A 22,374-nucleotide genomic window follows, 5' to 3' on the forward strand; every position below is an offset into this window, starting at 1 on the left:
ACATCCCCCTTTTTCCTCCAAACATAATGATGGTCATTATTGCCAAACAGTTCTATTTTTGTTTCATCAGACCAGAGGACATTTCTCCAAAAAGTACGATCTTTGTCCCCATGTGCAGTTGCAAACCATAGTCTGGCTTTTTTATGGCGGTTTTGGAGCAGTGGCTTCTTCCTTGCTGAGCGGACTTTTAGGTTATGACGATATAGGACTTGTTTTACTGTGGATATAGATACTTTTGTACCTGTTTCCTCCAGCATCTTCACAAGGTCCTTTGCTGTTGTACTGGGATTGATTTGCACTTTTCACACCAAAGTATGTTCATCTCTAGGAGACAGAACATGTCTCCTTCCTGAGCGGTATAACGGCTGCGTGGTCCCATAGTGTTTATACTTGCGTACTATTGTTTGTACAGATGAACATGCCACCTTCAGCCGTTTGGAAATTGCTCCCAAGGATGAACCAGACTTGTGGAGGTCTAGATTTTTTTTTCTGAATTCTTGGCTGATTTCTTTTGAATTTCCCATGATGTCAAGCAAAGAGGCACTGAGTTAAGGTAGGCCTTGAAATACATCCACAGATACACCTCCAATTGACTCAAATTATGTCAATTAACCTATCAGAAGCTTCTAAAGCCATGACATCCTTTTCTGGAATTTTTCAAGCTGTTTAAAGGCACAGTTAACTTAGTGTATGTAAACTTCTGACCCACTGGAGTTATGATACAGTGAGTTATAAATGAAATAATCTGTCAACAATTGCTGGAAAAATTACTTGTGTCATGGACAAAGTAGATGTCCAAACCGACTTGCAAAAACTATAGTTTGTTAACAAGAAATTTGTTGAGTGGTTGAAAAACGAATGACTCCAATCTAAGTGTATGTAAACTTCTGACTTCAACTGTATCTGATATGGGCAGAAAGCTTAAATTCTTGTTAATCTTACTGCACTGTACAATTTACAGTAGCTATTACAGTGAAAGAATACCATGCAATTGTTTGAGGAGAGTACACAATTATGAACTTTGAAAATGTATTAATAAACCAATTAGGCACAACATTTTGAACAGATATGCAATGGTTCATTGGATCAGTCTAAAATGTTGCACATACACTAGTGGCCAAAACCTAAATTGCGCCTGGGGTGGAATAATACATTAGGACCTTTCTCTTGCATTTCAAAGATGATGGTACAAGATCTTTTACCAGATCTAATGTGTTATATTCTCCAACATTAATTTCACATTTCCACAAATGTCAATGTGTTTCCTTTCAAATGGTATCAAGAATATGCATATCCTTGCTTCGGGTCCTGAGCTGCAGGCAGTTAGATTTGGGTATGACATTTTAGGTGAAAATTGGGGGGTAAAGGGTCGGATCCTTTTAACATTATTACAGTAAAACAACTTCTGAAAGGGACCCAAGACACCAAGTTTATTCATAATCTTAAATATAGTTATTACAATATTTCATCTGGGGCCCTGTGTTTTGTACAATCATAACTAAACACAGGGCCCCAGATGAGAATTACACCCAAAATGTAAGCAGTTGTCTATGGATGGTGGTGGACCATCTGACATAAGAAAAAGGGTACCGTGTGATTAATAAAAATAAAGGTTAAAATGCAAACATGTCACATGATTGCGCAAAACACAGGGCACTAATCATTCATGACATATATTTGTGGTATTTTCACCCTCCCCTTTTTGGCAGTCACATGAACAGTTTCTACTGTCCCGTGACCTGCACAGAACAAATAGAGGCGGCAAGTAGACAGCATCATACCTGCAAACTGGTCAATGTCTATGGGCATATGGAGAATATATATGTACATTTGAATTACAGCTGTTTAGATTTAGGCATTTCTGTTTTATATCTTATGCGCTATTGGATCATTTGTATGTCGCCTATGCTACCTATAGCCAGTAGTTTTCAAATCTACTAAGATCAACTATTAACTAACAAAACACGCATGTGTTAATGGTGTTAAATTACGTCATCATTTTGCTGTAAACTGATAAGCGGGCAATAAGCGAGCAGTCACCGAGCCAGAGGCCGACTGAGGAGGGTTTTTTAAAAGCGGAAGTGCGCGCGCTGATTCTTGCTGACGGAGTGTAGGTGAGTTTCTGTTTTCATCTGGCTATACCTACAATACGGCATTATCGCAAAGCAAACAACAATATAAACAAATGTTTTATCATTAGTCAAACTACAATTTTACGGAATTGCGAGGTTGAATTGTAGAATGACCTCGCTGAGAACCGCTGTGTATCGCCGTTTCACTTCCCCTTTGTGGATACATGAAATAAACATCAATTCAATATAATCGCGCAACTCTTAACGTTACTTGGTAACAAATTCTATGTTGATGTTGCATGACTTTGAAGCATCATGTTTATGTAGAATGTCTGATGCTTTTCTGGTGGCTCGTAGTTTTATTATTTAAAACCCTCCGCTCGCCCCTTCTATTTGCAAACCTGATTTTTTTGTTGTCGTTGTAAATATAAAGCCATACTGTGTTTTCAGGAACATGTCCTATTGTCAGCGTTGTTACGAACTTATACAAATAATGACTCCATTTAACAGGGTTACAAAAGGTTTAGGGGACGTCTGAACCATCTAAAAACTCTGCTGAAAGCCATGTCTAATGAACACACACCCCTCCTCGCCCATGGGGTATGTGGTCTGTCAGCAGACAATGCAGTGTGTGGCATAGGGGAGTCAGAGGGCACTGGGGAGGCCAGCACTCCTAATGCTGTACCTCGAAAGCTCAACACCTTCTTCGGGGTGATGGTGCCCACTGTCCTCTCCATGTTTAGCATTGTCCTCTTCCTCAGAACTGGTGAGTGCAGCATCTAGATGTCAGACAACTACAAATATAGGCTGTGAATGTGGAATTTATTTACAGTGCGATGTACAGTGATGCTTGCTGATAGTCAGAAGCTGCTGTTGGCTTCAAGCTCTGCTATATTATTTTAAATGTTTGTGTGTGTAACTGTGAATGCATTAGGTTAATATATTGTGGTCCTGTAACAAGACTAATACTGTGTAATGATGTCTCCTATAGGGTTTGTGGTTGGTCATGCGGGGCTCTTGCAGGGTCTTGTGATGCTGCTTGTAGCTTACACCATTATCTCCCTCACCATCTTGTCCATCTGTGCTATTTCCACCAACGGTGCTGTGCAGGGAGGTGGGGCCTATTGTATCCTTAACACCGGTTCGTTCTCATACCCCCCCAAAAGAAATATTTAGCAAGTGTGTTTGTATTCCTCTTAAGTATTAGTGCAGTTTAAAACAGCTATGTTTTTACTATTCAATCTTGATGCCACAGTCTTTACAGTAATTCTAGCCCTTATCTTTAAAGGGAAATTTCACCACGTTTCAACATAATTTTCATCATCTCCAGCACCAACCCAACATGGTGAAAACGGCGGGATTCTATGTTTTGTAGTCAAAAAGATAACTGTTTCTGATGACATCTGGATACGGTAAAGACATGGTGGACCCCAAGAAGAGTAGCTGCTGCATGTTCAACAGCTAATGGGGATCCTAATAAACTAAATAAAACATAATCTGATGCATCCAGGCCCAGATTACCGAACAGGCACGCAGGGCACATGCCCCGAGGCCCCCGACCTCCAGGGGGCCCACAACAACAAAATAAAATTATGAACATGTCATAAGCAATGGCAAACTGTGTATAATTGCAGAACATTTGCTTTAAAACTGCTAAATGTTCTCTCAGCCTCATTACAAAATGTTTAGAATAGCATTATAAAACTGCACATTTTCTCTTTGCCCCATGGCAAAATGTGTTGAAATTCAGGAAGTTAGCTGTCCCCCTCCCCTTAAAAATGTGTTTTGGAGGTAGGTGCCCCGGCCCCGAAATGCATTAGTCCAGCCCTGTGTGCATCATATGATTTAACCAACTGAGCAGGTTGCAATGCTGACTTTTGCCTGCTCATAGTTTTAAAACCACATGATTCACTCCAGATCAGTGATATTTAACCCCTTGACCTAATGTCTGCCAGTCATGATCAGTCGATCTTTGGGCCCAGAGTTTGGAGGAAGCATTGGCCTCATGTTCTTCCTGGCCAAAGTGTGTGCATGTGGAGTGTATGTGCTTGGTCTGGTAGAGGCACTACTTGACATATTTGGTCAGGATCCAGGTTAGTTTTGACGTTCTATAATTAACAGCCCAATACCTTGTAATTCCTAGCATGCATGCCACGTTTTGTGGTACTGCTTTAAAAAATCTACTGAATATTTCTTAAAGGTTGGTGCCTCATGCATTCAAAGGAGTCATTCCACCATGTGTTTCATCCGACATCTTATCAACTTCTATGTCCCACTCCCACCTCAGTGTCCTCCTCTGCATTTCGAGTGCTTCCCCAGGGCTACTGGTACACAGTGCTGTACTCTTCCATAGTTCTCCTGCTGGTTCTGATGGTGTGCCTAGTGGGCGCCCACATCTTCGCCCGCACCTCCTTCCTCATCCTGCTGGTGGTGACCATCTCCCTTCTGTCCATCTACATCAGCCCCCTGGCGCTGACCACGCCCCTAAAGTTCCTCATCACCCACCAGGGCCCTGGCAACCAGACCCTCACCTACAACGCCAGCTACACAGGCTTCAACGGCACCACGCTGAAGGACAACCTGGGCTGTGAGTACTGGCTGCCTGGGGTCAAAGGTCGGGGGGACGGTGCGATAGTACTTAGGTACACTGTATAGGGAACAGGGTGCTATTTCAGATGCATTCTAGTTATAGTAAGCCTTGATAGGGAAGTTGAACTGGATGTGTAAAAAGTCGTTAGTTTTATGGTTTGAGAGAGCTGTTGTAGAAATAGTGTTCTTCCTCTTTCTTCTCTTTAGCGGGCTACACTGTGGACTACAGCACTGGTAAAGTCATGTCATTCGCCACCGTGTTCGCTGTCATGTTCACCAGCTGCACCGGAATCATGGCCGGAGCCAACATGTCAGGTACTGTCCACACACATTAAAACTCATGCCCGCTGGTGGATATTACAACTACAAATAGTTGTCATTAACAACTTTCCATATGCATTCTGAATCAAGGTAATGGAATCTTTTAGTTCCAGGGCAAATCCACGGTAACCAATTATGCTGAGACTCCGATTTTGTTTTACTTTAAAATGTATGCTAAACAAAAACCATTGATTTCAAAGTTTACAACTCTACACACAATGACCACGTTTATATATGTACATATTCTTATTCATCCCTTTACATTTGTATGTATAAAGTAGTCATTGTGAATTTGTTAGATATTACTGCATTGTCAAACTAGAAGCACAAGCATTTCGCTACACTCGCATTAACATCTGCTAACCATGTGTATGTGACCAATACAATTTGATTTGAACAATTTACACTGTTAAAAAAAAAACTTTTACTGGAAAAACTGTGCAGATGCAGAGTTTGTAAACAGAATTACAGTAAAATCTCCCTCTGTTTTATTCAGTTACCAAACTTTATATCTGCACAGTTGTACAATTTTCTATGGAAATTGTTAAAAGTAGTCTTGTGTTTTGTTCAACTTGGAAATCAATGTGTTTTTGTTTGGTATACATTTTAAAGTGAAAAATCTGAGTCTTAGCATAATTGTGTTACCATGGAATTGCCCTCCATTACTTAACATCTCATTAATCTTCACATAGACTCAAACTTGACATGTTCCACCATCTTCCCCTCAATCTGTTGTCTGTAGGAGAGCTGAAGAACCCCAGTGCTGCCATTCCCAAAGGCACCATTATTGCAGTCCTCTACACCTTCATAGTCTATGTCCTGCTCTTCATCCTGGCCAGCTCCACCTGTGAAAGGTCTGAATGGCTGGGCTGTTATTGAGGGTTGGAATTGTTGGAACTCTGTCACCTATCTAATTTGCTCATAATTTAATGCCTGCATATTAATCATACTGAAACAATGTAGTTTAATACAGTCAACTAATTAATGTATTTTGTTTAGGACCCTGTTGGCTCAGGATTACGGGTTCTTCCAGCGTATAAACATCTGGCCTCCATTTGTCACCATCGGGATCTATTGTTCCGCCCTGTCAGCAGCCATGTGCTCTCTGATTGGGGCGTCCCGGATCCTCCACGCCCTCGCACTGGACCAACTCTTTGGTAAGATGTTGTTGAACAAGTTTCACAATTAAAATACAGTCTATTTCTGCAACAGAGTAAAGGACATGTTTTTGTTTAATATAAAATAAGGAGCATGCTTTGATGTTGTGTTACCCATAGGTTTTCCATTGGCTCCTGCTGCTATCACATCTAGCTCAGGCAACCCATGGGTGGCAGTGCTCTACACCTGGGGGTTGGCACAGGTGAGGGGAAGCGATGGGTGTATCGTATTGAGCTATGCAGTACTACTTTTGATATTCTACGGGCTCTGAGACTGTCTTTGGTGTGACTGTGTAGTGTGTGGTGTTTGCAGGCCAGCTTAATGCCATAGCTGGCCTGGTGACAGTATTCTACCTGCTGGCCTATGCTGCTGTCGACCTGGCCTGTCTGGCTCTGGAGTGGGCATCGGCCCCCAACTTCAGGTAATCAGACATTAGTATCATGCTGTACAATCTGTTATAAAAAAAAGAAGACATTGACTTTATTGTGTGATGATGATGTTGTCCTTAGTGAAGTAGTGTTTAACTAGAATACTTCTGACCATCAATGTCCAGTTTTCGCCTGTCTTTCACCTTTCACTTGTTTTACCTGTCTCCCTGTCTTCACCAGGCCCACTTTCCAGGTGTTCTCCTGGCACACGTGTCTGCTGGGCATCCTGAGCTGTCTGGTGATGATGTTCGTCATTAACCCGGTCTACTCCTCAGCCAGCATCGTCCTCCTCTTACTGCTGTTGCTTTTCCTGCACTACAGATCACCCACCAGCAGCTGGGGATACATCAGCCAGGCTCTCATCTTCCATCAGGTACCCACACCACACACACAGACTTGTACCAGTACATACAAACACACACTTATGGGCCAGTTCCTGGTTCGTGTTCAGTAGAGAAAACATTTTGCAATGGGGAAGAACTACCTGAACTTGTCCAATTTAGAAAACAGATTTTAATTTTCTGATGCAAAATGATTTTCTACGCTGTTTCCTACTTAACAGGGCCCTGGGGTGTGTCACTGCTGTCATACTTGATGCTTTGAATCTGGTTTCCACCCATTCCACCTCTCCTGTAGGTGCGTAAGTATCTGCTGATGCTGGATGTGAGGAAGGACCATGTGAAATTCTGGAGGCCCCAGGTGTTGTTGATGGTGGCCAACCCTCGCTCCTCCTGCCAGCTCATCAACTTTGTCAACCAGCTGAAGAAGGGTGGGCTGTTTGTGCTGGGACACGTGAAGCTGGGAGATCTGGGTAATATTATATGGATGGTGACGGGAGTTCTGGTACCAGCGGAATCGTGATTAATTTACAATAAATGCTTGCCATGTTTATGACCACATGAAACCTAAAGCTTCTACTATTTGATACAAAAATGAGTAATCTACAGTAAGTGTGATATTCCTAGAAATATGATGACATTTATATTCATAGACAATTCATAGAACATTTTATGGAAACTAGTCAGGCTCTTCTTTTGTTTGGGAATCAAGGCAGTCCAGTCACTCAGCCAGCCTCTCATCTGTGTTTCAGACACCCTGCCCTCTGACCCTGTCCAGCAGCAGTATAACTTCTGGCTGAGTCTGGTGGATAAGCTGGGGGTGAAGGCCTTCGTGGACCTGACTCTGTCCTCCTCTGTGAGGCAGGGAACACAGCATCTGCTCCGTATCACAGGCCTGGGTGAGTTACATATCCTCCTGCTTACCATTCTGGGTCGTTGTTTATTGTTTTCCTGTTGATTCCTCCTCTTCACACACAACGGTGTCGGAAAGAGTATTGACACGACATATTCATTATAATATTACTACTTTGGAAAATGGAACATAAAACAGCTTTACCCGTCAAGCAGTATACTTTTTAGTGCATTTCATTATCCTCCTCCACTCTAATCTCTTCAAGGCGGCATGAAGCCCAACACTCTGGTCTTGGGGTTCTACGACAGTTGCACCCCTGAGGACTACTTCCTCCAAGACCATGCCTTCTGTGAGTCAAAAGGGTCTGGAGGGGATGATTTTGGGGTGGATCTGCCCTCTCTGCAAGCCCACTTCCCCCCAGTCCGCCATGTGGAGAGCCCACGCTGGCTCACGTCAGAGGAGTATGTGGGAATCATCTCAGATGCCATCAAGATGAGTAAGAACGTGTGTCTGGGCCGCTATTTCTTCCAGCTGCAGGGAGAGGGCATGGGGACCAAGACGGACGGGGCCACGAGGATCATCGACGTGTGGCCCCTCAACCTGCTGCAGCCGAGCAGCACGTCTGCAGCCTCTGTGGACGTTTGCAGTCTCTTCCTGCTGCAGATGGCGTGTGTTCTCAACATGGCCAGCAGATGGCGCCATGCCAGAATGAGAATATTCCTGTGTGTGGAGGCAGAGTCCAGCGACCAGGGTTGGGTGGTTAAAGAGGAGACCTACCGGGAGCTGTTGAGGAAGCTGAGGATCAGGGCCTCCATCAAGATAGTGCCCTGGGACTCTGTGGTGCAGCTCTACGGACAGAAACGGACACAGGACCCAGAGCTGGAGGGCCTGACGAAGCCGGCCCAGGCCCTTTCAGAGGACTTCCTGTCTGCAGTCAACAGGATGCTGATGGAGCACAGTGCTGAGGCTGCTGTCCGCTTCCTGTATTTACCACGCCCCCCTGCTCACTCCAGCCAATCACAAAAATATCTCAGTCAGCTGGAAGCTGTGACTTACGGTTTAGGCCCAACCCTCTTGATTCATGGTCTCACCCCTGTCACGTGCACTGAGCTTTGAGTGTGTCACTCTGTGTGTTTATGGGATCAAAATGTAATGTAATTAACTTAATCCTGAACATGATAGAGAGGGCAGTCTAAATGCTTACAATATGAGCTACTTTACATAACATACTTTTTAGTTAGAAAATAAACACACAGGCACACTACACAACGGGACCTATAAGTATAGCTCTGTTCCCTGGGCATGTAGTTTCACATCTTGTATTGTAACTCATTGACACATCCACTCATTTCACAAATGAACACATTCAACATCTAGTCAGTCACAGTGGTACCTACCTACTTTCTGTAATATATTTATTTGTTAACTGTAATTTAATGGAGTACTTGTCTCATGCCTTTGTGTTGGTTGGGTAATAATATAAATACATTTATGTTGTGCCTGATATAGCTGTGTACACAGATGTAGTTTTCATAAAAAAACCTCCGCTATGGAATTGACCGTGTGGCCTGAGAGTGTCACTGATTCAGTGTGAGTGAATGTTACATGTCAGTAGATCAAATGGTCTGTTCTGCAGCACTGGACCAAAGAAGAATCATATGATAGGTTGAATGGTGATGGAGGGAAAATGGATTCTGAAATACAGAAAGGGCAACATATGCTAACTAGCTATGGAAACTAGAATTTTGTGTTCTTTAATTTGATGCTGGTACAATCGCTTTCCATTGACCCCTTTTCCCAGTGTCTTTGGACCAAATGATCTCTTAGGATTTTGGGTCACTCACCAATTGGTCGTGCTTGGAATGCTGCTTCTTCGGACTACTATGTGGTTCATGATGGAACATCAATTCAAACTTCCTGAAACCGCTCTGAACTACATTAGTGCCTAATGCTTGACAATATTGTCATAATACACAAGCATTAAGCCACTGGCAGGCAGACTAAATATGGATTGCTCATTTATTTTGTCTAATTTATAATGCATCACCCTTATGCCAAATGCTAAGGATCATGCCATTCATTTGTTACTTGGGGAAAGTATTATATTTTTATGCTGTTTTGCTATGCTTTTCTTATGTACAGATTTTGGAAACAGAATGTTACTGCAAGGAGTTTGGTATTTATGAAAACGATTTACTAATTTAGAGGCAGGTAGTTGACGATATATGAAAGATTAAACATTTCACAACTTGTGGTGGGATGTTTGTGCTTAAGCAGAAATAGTTTCCTCTTTACAGTCCTATGAAGTTACTGTATATTTCTGACTCTGCTCAGAATCCATGTGCTGTTCTCAGGTTGTGCCACACAGACTGTTCTCTAGAGTCTGTGGACTGATCAGTGAGTGCCAGACAGGCTGCTTGTGAGTTAATCAGGACTCTGTCCAAGCAAATTACTCAATAGAAAATGTCAAAAACCAAAGTAATTACATTAAACATGCGGTTTCCTCTACACATATGTTACTCAGTTACAACTATTTGACAGTCATTTGTGAATGGGTTGGCAAAAGGCAATAAAATAAATAATAGTAATTGTCTTTATTTTTAAGAAAATAGAGATCACAATAATTGTGACAGTTGATACCAAAACTTGTACTATGTTAAAAGTCCAAATCAACCAGAAGATGTTCAGTTATGTTGTAGTCTATATCCCTAATATGTACTATAGAAGCCTGTTTGAGAGTTGCGTCTCCCACAGATCATACTCTGCTGCACTCAGGCTATATAGTTCCTGATGGATTTGGGGTCAGCTTGTTTACGTCACATCAACATTACACAATCTCTTTCCTATTACCAATACCTTTAAATGGCAGTCAATGCAAAAACAGTAACATTGATAAATTAGTTCTCTACATATGAAGTAAAACACAAATTTCCAATATGACCTCTTTAAAGCACCACAAACGTTTCAGTAGCAACCTCCTTTGCACTCCTTAGTCCTCTTTGCTTGCAGAATGTTCTGTCATTTCATATTTTTTTTTCCTGTGTCCTCTGTGCAAATTTCTCTGTCTGCTTCACACAGTAGGATGAAAGGCGCAGCCAATCAGGGAAGAAAATGGACAGAGCAATGTGCTGTGGGACGGCAAAGAGAGACCGAGACATTTACAATCACATACAATAGTCTAATAGTATATACTGTTCATTCTGCATGGCTCATTTTTGGCTAAGGTAACAAAACCGTTAGAGTAGTTTGTTTTGAATATTTGCGTGGATAAGAGGAGTTCCTACTTGAAGAGCGTGAGACACACAGCCGCTGGTGTAGCTAGAGTGACCCACTGTGTTCAGAGCTTCACGGGCAAAAGCACTGGCACTCTTCAACAACAGGTTGGGGGGCAAGTTGTGGGTCATGTTAGTGGACACCATAAAGGGAGCCACACACTAAAGGAGAGGAAATTAAGAAAGGACAAGAGATAGGAAGAAACACAAAGATGCAAGGAAGGATACTGAAACAGGAGTGCATGTGATACAACATTCTTAAAGTATTTTACCTGAACTGTTATTCCCTTTGACCTGTACTCTGAATTCAGAGATCTGGAAAAATATGTCACAAAAATCTGCCAAGAAAAGAATGGATAACATTGATCCTCTGTAGCTGTTATAGAGCATGTCACTTACAATGCCAGGATAGTGGGTTTGATTCCCGGACCATCCGTATGTAAAATGTATGCATGCATGACTGTATGTCACTTTGGATAAAAGCATCTGCTGAATGGCATATACAGTTGAAGTCGGACGTTTACATACACCTTAGCCAAATACATTTAAACTCAGTTTCACAATTCCTGACATTTAATCCTAGTAAAAATTCCCTGTCTTAGATCAGTTAGGATCACCAGTTCATTTTAAGAATGTGAAATGTCAGAATAATAGAGATAATTATTTATTTCAGCTTTTACTTCTTTCATCACATTCCCAGTGGGTCAGATGTTTACATGCACTCAATTAGTATTTGGTAGCATTGCCTTTAAATTGTTTAATTGGGTCAAACGTTTCAGGTAGCCTTCCACAACCTTTCCACAATAAGTTGGGTGAATTTTGGCCCATTCTTCCTGACAGCTAGTGTAACAGAGTCAGGTTTTTAGGCATCTTTGCTAGCACACGCTTTTTCAGTTCTGCCAACAAATTTTCTATAGGATGAGGTCAGGGCTTAGTGATGGCCACTCCAATACCTTGACTTTGTTGCCCTTAAACCATTTTGCCACAACTTTGGAAGTATGCTTGGGGTCATTGTTCATTTGGAAGACCCATTTGCGACCAAGCTTTAACTTCCTGACTGTCTTGAGATGTTGCTTCAATATATCCACATAATTATCCTCCTTATGATGCCATCTATTTTGTGAAGTGCACCAGTCCCTCCTGCAGCAAAGCACCTCCACAACATGATGCTGCCACCCCTGTGCTTCACGGTTGGGATGGTGTTCTTCAGCTTGCAAGCATCCCCCTTTTTCCTCCAAACATAACGGTCATTATGGCCAAACAGTTATATTTTTGTTTCATCAGACCAGAGGACATTTCTCCAAAAAGTACGATCTTTGTCCCCATGTGCAGTTGCAAACCGTAGTCTGGCTTTTTTATGGCGGTTTTGGAGCAGTGGCTTCTTCCTTCCTGAGTGGCTTTTCAGGTTATGTTGATATAGGACTCGTTTTACTGTGGATATAGATACTTTCGTACCTGTTTCCTCCAGCATCTTCACAAGGTCCTTTGCTGTTGTTCTGGGATTGATTTGCACTTTTCGCACCAAAGTACGTTCATCTCTAGGAGACAGAACGCGTCTCCTTCCTGAGCGGTATGACGGCTGCATGGTCCCATGGTGTTATTACTCGCATACTATTGTTTGTACAGATGAACGTGGTACCTTCAGGTGTTTGGAAATTGCTCCCAAGGATGAACCAGACTTGTGGAGGTCTACTATTTTCTGTGGTCTTGGCTGATTTATTTTTATTTTCCCATGATGTCAAGCAAAGAGGCACTGAGTTTGAAGGTAGGCCTTGAAATACATCCACAGGTACACCTCCAATTGACTCAAATGATGTAAATTAGCCTATCAGAAGCTTCTAAAGCTATGACATTGTTTTCTGGAATTTTCCAAGCTGTTTAAATGCACAGTCAACTTAGTGTATGTAAACTTCTGACCCACTGGAATTGTGATACAGTGAATTATAAGTGAAATAATTAATAATAATAATAAACAAGAAATTTGTGGAGTGGTTGAAAAAAGAGTTTTAATGACTCCAACCTAAGCGTATGTAAACTTCCGACTTCAACTGTATATACACTGAACAAAAATATAATCGCAACATGTAAAGTGTTGGTCCCATGGTTCATGAGCTGAAATAAAAGATCACAGACATTTTCCATACGCACAAAATGCTTATTTCTCTCAAATTTTGTGCACAAATTAGTTTACATCCCTGTTAGTGAGCACTTCTCCTTTGCCAAGATAGTCCATCCACCTGACAGGTGTGGCATATCAAGAAGCTAATTAAACAGCATGATCATTACACCGGTGCGCCTTGTTAATGTTGAAACATTTTAAACAGAAATAACCAAACCAACATTTGAATGGTTAAAGACATGCTCCAGACCTTTGGCAACTACTAAGTATTTCTTTTAAACCTCCCTCTTCGGGGCCAATAAAAGGCCACTCTAAAATGTGCAGTTTTGTCACACAACACAATGCCGCAGATGTCTCAAGTTTTGAGGCAGTGTGCAATTGGCATGCTAACTGCAGAAATGTTCACCAAAGCTGTTGCCAGAGATTTGAATGTTAATTTCTGTGAGAGAAATTACGTATTCACCTGATTTGTTTGATTTTAATAGTTAACAATATATACTTAACAATAGTAAGACATTTCTGTCCTACTAATGCTGTGTTTTTATGGTCTCCACTCTAGCTTCCTGCAGCTGGTCTGGGTGTCGAGGACATGGGTTTTACTAGAGATAGCTTGAGCTGTCAATTGATTGATGTCTTGGTGATGAAAACTAAACAGCCACATTCCATTCTATAATTAGTGGTGCATGTGAGACATATGTCTCTGGGCTGACAGCCTGCATTCCATAGATAAGATGTGGTGTGTGTGACTCGAGATAGAGATAATCTGGAGGAGTAGAACAAACATCAGGTGCAGATAACCAGATGAACCCAAGATGGCTTATGGTGACCCCAATCTGCATGGGAGGTGTGGAACCAGCATTCTTAGTGTCAGCTATAACCAGCATTCTTAGTGTCAGCTATAACCAGCATTCTTAGTGTCAGCCATATAAGAAACAGCATTTTTTGTAAAGGTTAGACTCTCAGTCCAACACTCAAGGTGTTGGGTCGACCAGCTTCATTATTGCAATAATTAATCGATATTGAATAAAGATGATTGTTTGAAAAAATGACAAAGTCTCTCTCACTTGATTAGAATATTCCACAACATTTCTCTACCATAAGCCGCCTCAAAAGTCGTTCTAGAGAATTTGGCAGTATGTCCAACCGGCCTCACAACCGCAGACCACGTGTAACCACACCAGTCCAGGACCTCCACATCCGGTTTCTTCACTTGCGTGATCGTTGGAGGGGGGAGGGGGTTTTAAGGAGTATTTCTGTCTGTAATAAAGTCCTTTTGTAGGGAAAAACTCATTCTGACTGGCTGGGTCTGGCTCCCCAGTGGGTAGGCCTATGCCCTCCCAGGCCCACCGATGGCTGCACCCCATCCAAGTCATGTGAAATCCATAGATTAGGGCCTAATGAATTTATTTCAATTTACTGATATCCTTATATGAACTGTAACTCAGTAAAAGTGTTGCATGTTGCGTTTATATTTTTGTTCAGTGTATGTATGTACATGAGGTTGAGCGTGTATGTGTGTGATACATTGTGTATGCTTGAGTGAGAGAAAGTTAAGTGAAAGGGAGAGGCACCTTGGTGGCGGAGTAGAGAGACAGCATGGGTTGTGGTTGAGCACCTGCCTCTGAAGACATGTTGATGATCAGACCGTTCCCTCTGGGAAAGACAGGACAGGTAAATAAAGGGACAATTTCATAGATTGAAATCATTAAGATTCACGTTTCATTGATATCACCATGATGCATATGTACCTTGCAACCATGCGTGGGAGAACCAGTCTGGTCATCTGAGGAATGATAACACCATCAGTACCATCACCAACATCTCCATAATCACCAGAATCCTCTTTCACCCCCATCATCATCATCATCCGCATCATGATCATCATGATCAACAACACCAACATTAATCTCCTAAACGTTACCATTATATTTTTCACATAATGACCAAATATTAAAAGCTATGACTTTGTATGAGCCATACACTAGTTTAGAAACAAAAACTAAGACATGGACCATGCATAGAACTTCACAGAGGGAGTCTATATAAGTCCTGACAGATTTACATTTACATTTACATTTAAGTCATTTAGCAGACGCTCTTATCCAGAGCGACTTACAAATTGGAAAGTTCATACATATTCATCCTGGTCCCCCCGTGGGGAATGAACCCACAACCCTGGCGTTGCAAGCGCCATGCTCTACCAACTGAGCCACACGGGACCGTCAGATCATCTCACCTGGGTGACAGAGAGGATGTTACAGTTGATCACCTGGGTGGTTCTCTGTGTTAGGGAGGAATGAAAACACAAATTAACTCAACTATTACCTGAAGCTTTAAATCCAACCATAGTACATTATTACCTTGTTAGAATCAAAATGGCACCCAAAACATGATATATACAGTTGAAGTCGGAAGTTTACATACACCTTAGCCAAAAACATTTTCACAATTCCTGACATTTAATCCAAGTAAGAATTCCCTGTCTTAGATCAGTTAGGATCACCACTTTATTTTAAGAATGTGAAATGTCAGAATAATAGTAGAGAGAATTATTTATTTCAGCTTTTATTTCTTTCATCACATTCCCAGTGGGTCAGAAGTTTACATACACTCAATTAGTATTTGGTAGCATTGCCTTTAAATTGTTTAACTTGGGTCAAACATTTCAGGTAGCCTTCCACAAGCTTCCCACAATAAGTTGGGTGAATTTTGGCCTATTCCTCATGACAGAGCTGGTGTAACCGAGTCAGGTTTGTAGGCCTCCTTGCTTGCACACACTTTCAGGTCTGCCCACAAATTTTCTATAGGATTGAGGTCAGGGCTTTGTGATGGCCACTCCAATACCTTGACTTTGTTGTCCTTAAGCCATTTTGACACAACTTTGGAAGTATGCTTGGGGTCATTGTCCATTTGGAAGACCCATTTGCGACCAAGCTTTAACTTCCTGACTGATGTCTTGAGAAGTTGCTTCAATATATCCACATAATTTTCCTCCTTATGATGCCATCTAGTTTGTGAAGTGCACCAGTCCCTCCTGCAGCAAAGCACCCCCACAACATGATGCTGCCACCACCGGGCTTCACGGTTGGGATGGTGTTCTTCGGCTTGCAAGCATCCCCCTTTTCCCTCCAAACATAACAACGGTCATTATGGCCAAACAGTTCTATTTTTGTTTCATCAGACCAGAGGACATTCCTCCAAAAAGTACAATCTTTGTCCCCATGTGCAGTTGCAAACCGTAGTCTGAATTTTTATGGCGGTTTTGGAGCAGTGGCTTCTTCCTTGCTGAGCGGCCTTTCAGGTTATGTCGATATAGGACTGTGGATATAGATACTTTTGTACCTGTTTCCTCCAGCATCTTCACAAGGTCCTTTGCTGTTGTTCTAGAATTGATTTGCACTTTTCGCACCAAAGTATGTTCATCTCTAGGAGACAGAACGCGTCTCCTTCCTGAGCGGTATGACGGCTGCGTGGTCCCATGGTGTTTATACTTGCGTACTATTGTTTGTACAGATGAACGTGGTACCTTCAGGTGTTTGGAAATTGCTCCCAAGGATGAACCAGACTTGTGGGGGTCTACCATTTTTTTCTGAGGTCTTGGCTGATTTATGTTTATTTTCCCATGATGTCAAGCAAAGAGGCACTGAGTTTGAAGGTAGGCCTTGAAATACATCCACAGGTACACCTCCAATTGACTCAAATGATGTCAATTAGCCTATCAGAAGCTTCTAAAGCTATGACATTGTTTTCTGGAATTTTCCAAGCTGTTTAAAGGCACAGTCAACTTAGTGTATGTAAACTTCTGACCCACTGGAATTGTGATACAGTGAATTATAAGTGAAATAATCTGCCTGTAAACAATTGTTGGAAAATGTACTTGTCATGCATAAAGTAGATGTCCTAACCGACTTGCCAAAAATAGTTTGTTAACAAGAAATTTGTGGAGTGGTTGAAAAACGAGTTTTAATGACTCCAACCTAAGTGTATGTAAACTTCCGACTTCAACTGTATACATAGACCATTTATGTGAGTGGGGTGTGTGTGAATCCTACCTGCTCAGGGTTGGGAATGTCCAGGAAATGTACCAACTTGTCAGAATAGTTCATGCCTACATTATTAACTGTAAATGTGGAGTGTCAGAATATATTTCTATGTAATTGATTATTAAATTTCACTACTAACATCCATTGAAAGAGAGAAAAGCTACAGTGCCTTGAGAAAGTATTCACACCCCTTGACTTTTCCCACATTTTGTTGTGTTACAGCCTGAATTTAAAATGGATTAAATTGAGATGTGTTGTCACTGGCCTACACATAATACCCCATAACGTCAAAGTGGAATTATGTTTTTAGAAATGTTTACAAATTCATTAAAAATGAAAAGCTGTAATGTCTCAAGTCAATAAGTATTCAACCCCTTTGTTATGGCAAGCCTAAATAAGTTCAGGAGTAGAAATGTGCTTAACAAGTCACATAAGTTGCACGAACTCACTCTGTGTGAAATAATAGTGTTTAACATGATTTTTGAATGACTACCTCATCTCTGTACCCCACAAATACAATTATCTGTAAGGTCCCTCAGTTGAGCAGTGAATTTAAAACAGATTCAACCACAAAGACCAGGGAAGTTTTCATAATGACTCGCAAAGGGCACCTATTGGTAGATGGGTGAAAATGTTAAAAAAGGAGACACTGAATATCCCTTAGAGGATGGTGAAGTTATTAATTACACTTTGGATGGTGTATCAATACACCCAGTCACTACAAAGATACAGGCGTCCTTCCTAACTCCGTTGCTGAAGACAAAGGAAATAGCTCAGAGATTTCACTATGAGACCAATGGTGACTTTAAAACAAGTTACAGAGTTTAAGGAGATGTGATAGGAGAAAACTGAGGATGGATCAACAACATTGTACTTTTTCCACAATACTAACCTAAATGAGAGTGAAAAGAAGGAAGCCTGTACAGAATAAAAATATTACAAAGCATGCATCCTGTTTGCAATAAGGCACTAAAGTAAAACTGCAAAACCTGTGGCAAAGAAATTTACTTTTTGTCCTGAATACAAAGTGTTTTTGGGGGTAAATCCAACATAACACATCACTCAGTACCACTATTCCTGTTTTCAAGCATCATGGTGGCTGCATCATGTTATGGGTATGCTTATCATTGGCAAAGACTAGGGAGTTTTTTTAATGAAACAAATAAACAGAATAGAGCTAAGCACAGGAAAAATCCTAGAGGAAAACATGGTTCAGTCTGCTTTCCAACAGACACTGGGAGACAAATTCACCTTTCAGCAGGACAATAACCTCAAACACACTGGAGTTGCTTACCAAAACATTGAATATTCCTGAGTGGTCTAGTTACGGTTTTGACTTAAAATCGTCTTGAAAATCTATGGCAAGACTTGAAAATGGCTGTCTAGCAATAATCAACTTGACAGAGCTTGAAGAATTAAAAAAAATTGCTAATATTTTACATTCCAGGTGTGCAAAGCTCTTAGAGACTTTACCCAGAAAAACGAACTGTTATAATCACTGCCAATGGTGATTCTAACATGTATTGACTCAGGGGTGTGAATACTTATGTAAATTATGTATTTCTGTATTTTATTTTCAATACATTTGAAAACATTTCTAAAAACATGTTTTCACTTTGTCATAATGGGGTATTGTGTTTTTTCAAATCAATTTCGATTTCAGGCTGTAACACAACAAAATGTGGGGGTATAAATACTTTCTGAAGGCACTGTATGTTGACGGTAATAAGAGCACATTCTACATTTAATTGCAGACTAGCTTTAGTTCCTTTCTCATTTCCTGATTGTCGTTCCCTTAATGACTCCTTGTTCTCCTCCTCCTATATATCATTGCCATAGGTTCCCTACCTAGGATGCCTATGTCCAGGTCCCGTAGTGCCTCAGCTATAACAGGGTAGATGTCATGGCCCTCTGTGAAGTCTGTCTGGATGATCTGGGTCTGGCGTCCATGTTGGCTCTCTGGAACAAACATATTGACGTACAATTTCATTTAAAGGGTCAATTACATTTGCATATTGATCTTTTGTACCTCAACTCTTCATTTAGTTCTGTTTTTCCATCTCAGCCCTTCACTCACCAATTTCCTTGGCGACAATGTGGAGTTTATCTTTTGACCGGCTGACCAGTACAATGTCCAGACCTCTTCTGGCCAACTGTAGTGTCCAGGAAGAAAGGCAACTGTTACGTGAGTAAAGACTCATTTTACAAAGCACTTGAATTACATGCTTATGCATGCATCAATCTTGTCTGTACACAGGCGAGAATCAGTAAAGACTCACCTCATTTGCATAAGCTTTGCCAATCCCTGAGGTAGCCCCTGTGACAACTGTAGAAAGGAGATCATGGTCAGAATTAGTTAGTCTGCAGACTTCCATAATTACATATTACTACTATTGTTGTGTCTCCTCATCCTCTGCAGTGAGAGGTCTCAGAGAGGTCAGGTCGGACACTGGATGTGACTGCAGGATGGAGGAACATTTAAGGATCTCACTCTCTCTTCCTTTCTTTCACAATGCTGGCAGGAATGCTGCTATCCTGGTCTGCTCGGTGGAAGCATACTATCGTTTGTCATCAGATACTTGTAAAATTGTTTTATAGTGGCCATTGTCAAGCACTGGCAACAACTTTTCTCCAACTGCTGCCAAAAGTGTAAAATTATGTGCTGCAATAACCAACAGGAAAGTTATGTTTCCAAATGAGACTGAAGTGGACCAGTGCCCACACAAATCCTGTTCCACCTAACAGCAGATATCATCTTGGGCACAGGGCAAAATAGTGAGCTGTAAAGTGGAATGTGACCTGCCTCTCTCAGTCTTCCATTGAACAGGGCTAGGGTAAGGTGCACAGGGGACACATGATACACTCAGGGTGGGTTGCACCAACATGGTTTAAATTAATGTAGGTTTTGTTTTTTGTATTATTTATTATTGTCGTTACTTAACATTATTGACCCATTTATTATTTGTCCGCTAGCCACCTGATCATGGCACGTCAAAGAAGTTCAAATTTCCCCGCTTATGAAAAAAAACTATTGAGCTGATGGAGGAATTTAGTAACATACTGGAGGATATAAAGACAGACAACACGACTGTCAAAAAGAAGTGAGACGCCTGGGCCATTTTATGCGACAAATGTAATGGATCGGCACGGATTAAAGAGAAGAGGGACCCAAATTGGATGAAAGCGTGCTGGAAAACAATTAAAGGCGAAAGCCAAAAAGGATGCTGCAGCGGAGAGGCGGGGGCTCTTTCAGACCGGAGGGGAGCATCGGTCCAATGGAATTGGTCCTCTCTCCCAGAAGATATGCGAGATGATTCCTCAGCAGTTTGCCCCTCTCCATAACCCCTATGATGACGACGGACAACTTGACCCACCAATATTTAGTAAGCATAAATAACTGTTAAATATCAATGCCTATAATACACGTTAAAACTAACGTTAATGCTACAATGTTACCGTTGTCAGGCCCGTTACAGCATGTTGCATAACATCATCATTCGTACCAAGGCAATATCATAAACCCCAATTCAATTGTTGTACAAAATGGGCACATAAATAGCCTACTAATAATGAGTTAATTATCAGAAAACTCAACAGGTCTCTAATTATTCTCTGAGGAACTCGTTATGGTCTCTCCGCAGTAGATATGCTGTCATTTAATCAGTTAAACCACCTCAAGTGGCAGTTTAGAATTAATCTCCAATCTAAATGTATATAGTTTTTTTAATTAATTGAGCAACAGGCTTACAATTCATCTAGGTTTAAAGTGAAAATTAAACTTAGATTAGAGGAAGGATGTAATTTAACTAGGATTAATTTAAAACTAGGTTTAACATTTGGTGCAACAATATTAATAGATACACCTTGATTTAACCCAGTTTAAGAGTTCATCCATGTTGGTGCAACCCACCCTCAGTCTACTGTAGTTTTTTTTTATCTTGTAGAGAACGTCTAAAGAATCATGTAACATAGCCATTACTATGACTAAAAAGAGAATGCATTTATTTTCATAAATAAACAAATATCAGTCTACTGTAAAAATAGCTTCCTTTACATAGCATGTAGCCTGCCTTACCTGCCCATTGTCCATATGCCTTTAAATCAGTTTGCCAAACTTTTGACAGCACGTACACTCTGAATCCACACCAGCAAATCCAGGACCATTTTAGCATGTAATACAGCACTGTGAAGCCACCTATGAACACCAGTCCCCTCACAAGTATCGAGTCTGATACAGTGACAGTATCCATGTCTGGGCAAATTTCACTCACACTTTAGCAGACAGTTCTTCAAAAATATGAACTTTGGCTGGTTTTATAGTAGAAATGAACATGCTTACTTAGACATACAACGTGCAACGCTCCGCCCAAGAATCTTAATCTAATCGGCGCATTGGTCAGGAATATTTCCTGGTGCGTCATCTCAGCAAATCAATAGGCAAAAGCAGTATGACGCTTCCCCGCACGGTATTCATCGTCCCCCACAAGAGTAATACCAAAGAGGAAAATGCGACGCGAGAGGTTTTACTCTGGCCCCAAAATATAGATATTTATAGAGCTCTGGCTATACAAATACTACAGTTTATAGCTTCCTGTCCAATGTTCCCGCCTCCTTCTACGCCACTTGAACCGTATAGAGAGTAATGATAATGGCGTTTTGTAAAGCCAATGGGAAAATCAGTGGTGGAAAAATTACTCAATTACCATACTTGAGTAAAAGTAAAGATATCTTAATAGAAAGTCACTCAAGTAAGAATGAAGGTCACCCAGTAAAATATTACTTGAGTCTAAAAGTCTAAAAACACTTGTTTTTAAATATACTTAAGTATCAAAAGTAAATGTAACTGCAAAAATATACTTAAGTATCAAAAGTAAAAGTATAAATCATTTCAAATGTCTTATTTTAAGTAAACCAAAAGGCACGATTTTCTTGTTTTTTTACTTTATAGATAGCCAGGGGCACACTCCAACAATCAGACATAATTGACAAGCGAAGCATTTGTGTTTAGTGAGTCCGCCAGATCAGAGCCAATAGGGATGACCAGGGATGTTATTTTGATAAATGCATGAATTGGACCATTTTCCTGTCCTGCTAAGCATTCAAAATGTAAGGAGTAGGCTACTTTTGGTTGTCAGGGAAAATGTATGGAGTAAAAAGTACATTATTTTCTTTAGGAATGCA

The 22,374-nt window shown here is 41.1% G+C and overlaps 2 protein-coding genes across 6 annotated transcripts; one reads left to right on the forward strand and one right to left on the reverse strand.

The window, feature by feature from the left end:
* Nucleotides 1-1,745: 1,745 nt before the first annotated feature.
* On the forward strand, nt 1,746-10,011 carry LOC139537348 (solute carrier family 12 member 9-like). 3 transcript variants are annotated; one of them, XM_071338562.1, is made up of 14 exons: nt 1,746-2,114; nt 2,583-2,838; nt 3,064-3,198; nt 4,028-4,165; nt 4,360-4,659; nt 4,869-4,976; nt 5,725-5,836; nt 5,982-6,139; nt 6,260-6,342; nt 6,437-6,561; nt 6,749-6,941; nt 7,205-7,379; nt 7,659-7,805; nt 8,025-10,011. In XM_071338562.1, the coding sequence occupies exons 2-14, from the start codon at nt 2,637-2,639 to the stop codon at nt 8,873-8,875; spliced, it is 2,727 nt and encodes a 908-aa protein (XP_071194663.1). In that variant the 5' UTR covers nt 1,746-2,114; nt 2,583-2,636; the 3' UTR covers nt 8,876-10,011. The 3 variants fall into 3 exon arrangements, with proteins under 3 accessions (XP_071194663.1, XP_071194664.1, XP_071194665.1); XM_071338563.1 differs by having other exon boundaries at nt 1,746-2,110; XM_071338564.1 differs by lacking the exons at nt 3,064-3,198; nt 4,028-4,165.
* Nucleotides 10,012-10,338: 327 nt separating this feature from the next.
* On the reverse strand, nt 10,339-21,716 carry hsd20b2 (hydroxysteroid (20-beta) dehydrogenase 2). 3 transcript variants are annotated; one of them, XM_071338567.1, is made up of 11 exons: nt 21,533-21,716; nt 19,473-19,519; nt 19,271-19,346; nt 19,042-19,152; nt 17,203-17,270; nt 15,387-15,431; nt 14,899-14,933; nt 14,722-14,803; nt 11,304-11,369; nt 11,044-11,193; nt 10,339-10,887 (listed from the first exon to the last, which is right to left on the reverse strand). In XM_071338567.1, exons 1-11 carry the CDS (start codon nt 21,612-21,614, stop codon nt 10,783-10,785), a joined length of 867 nt encoding a protein of 288 aa, XP_071194668.1. In that variant the 5' UTR covers nt 21,615-21,716; the 3' UTR covers nt 10,339-10,782. The 3 variants fall into 3 exon arrangements, with proteins under 3 accessions (XP_071194668.1, XP_071194666.1, XP_071194667.1); XM_071338565.1 differs by having other exon boundaries at nt 21,269-21,635; XM_071338566.1 differs by lacking the exon at nt 11,304-11,369 and having other exon boundaries at nt 21,269-21,582.
* Nucleotides 21,717-22,374: the final 658 nt, after the last annotated feature.

This window comes from Salvelinus alpinus, chromosome 13 (assembly GCF_045679555.1).
Source record: "Salvelinus alpinus chromosome 13, SLU_Salpinus.1, whole genome shotgun sequence".
NCBI classification, from domain to species: domain Eukaryota; kingdom Metazoa; phylum Chordata; class Actinopteri; order Salmoniformes; family Salmonidae; genus Salvelinus; species Salvelinus alpinus.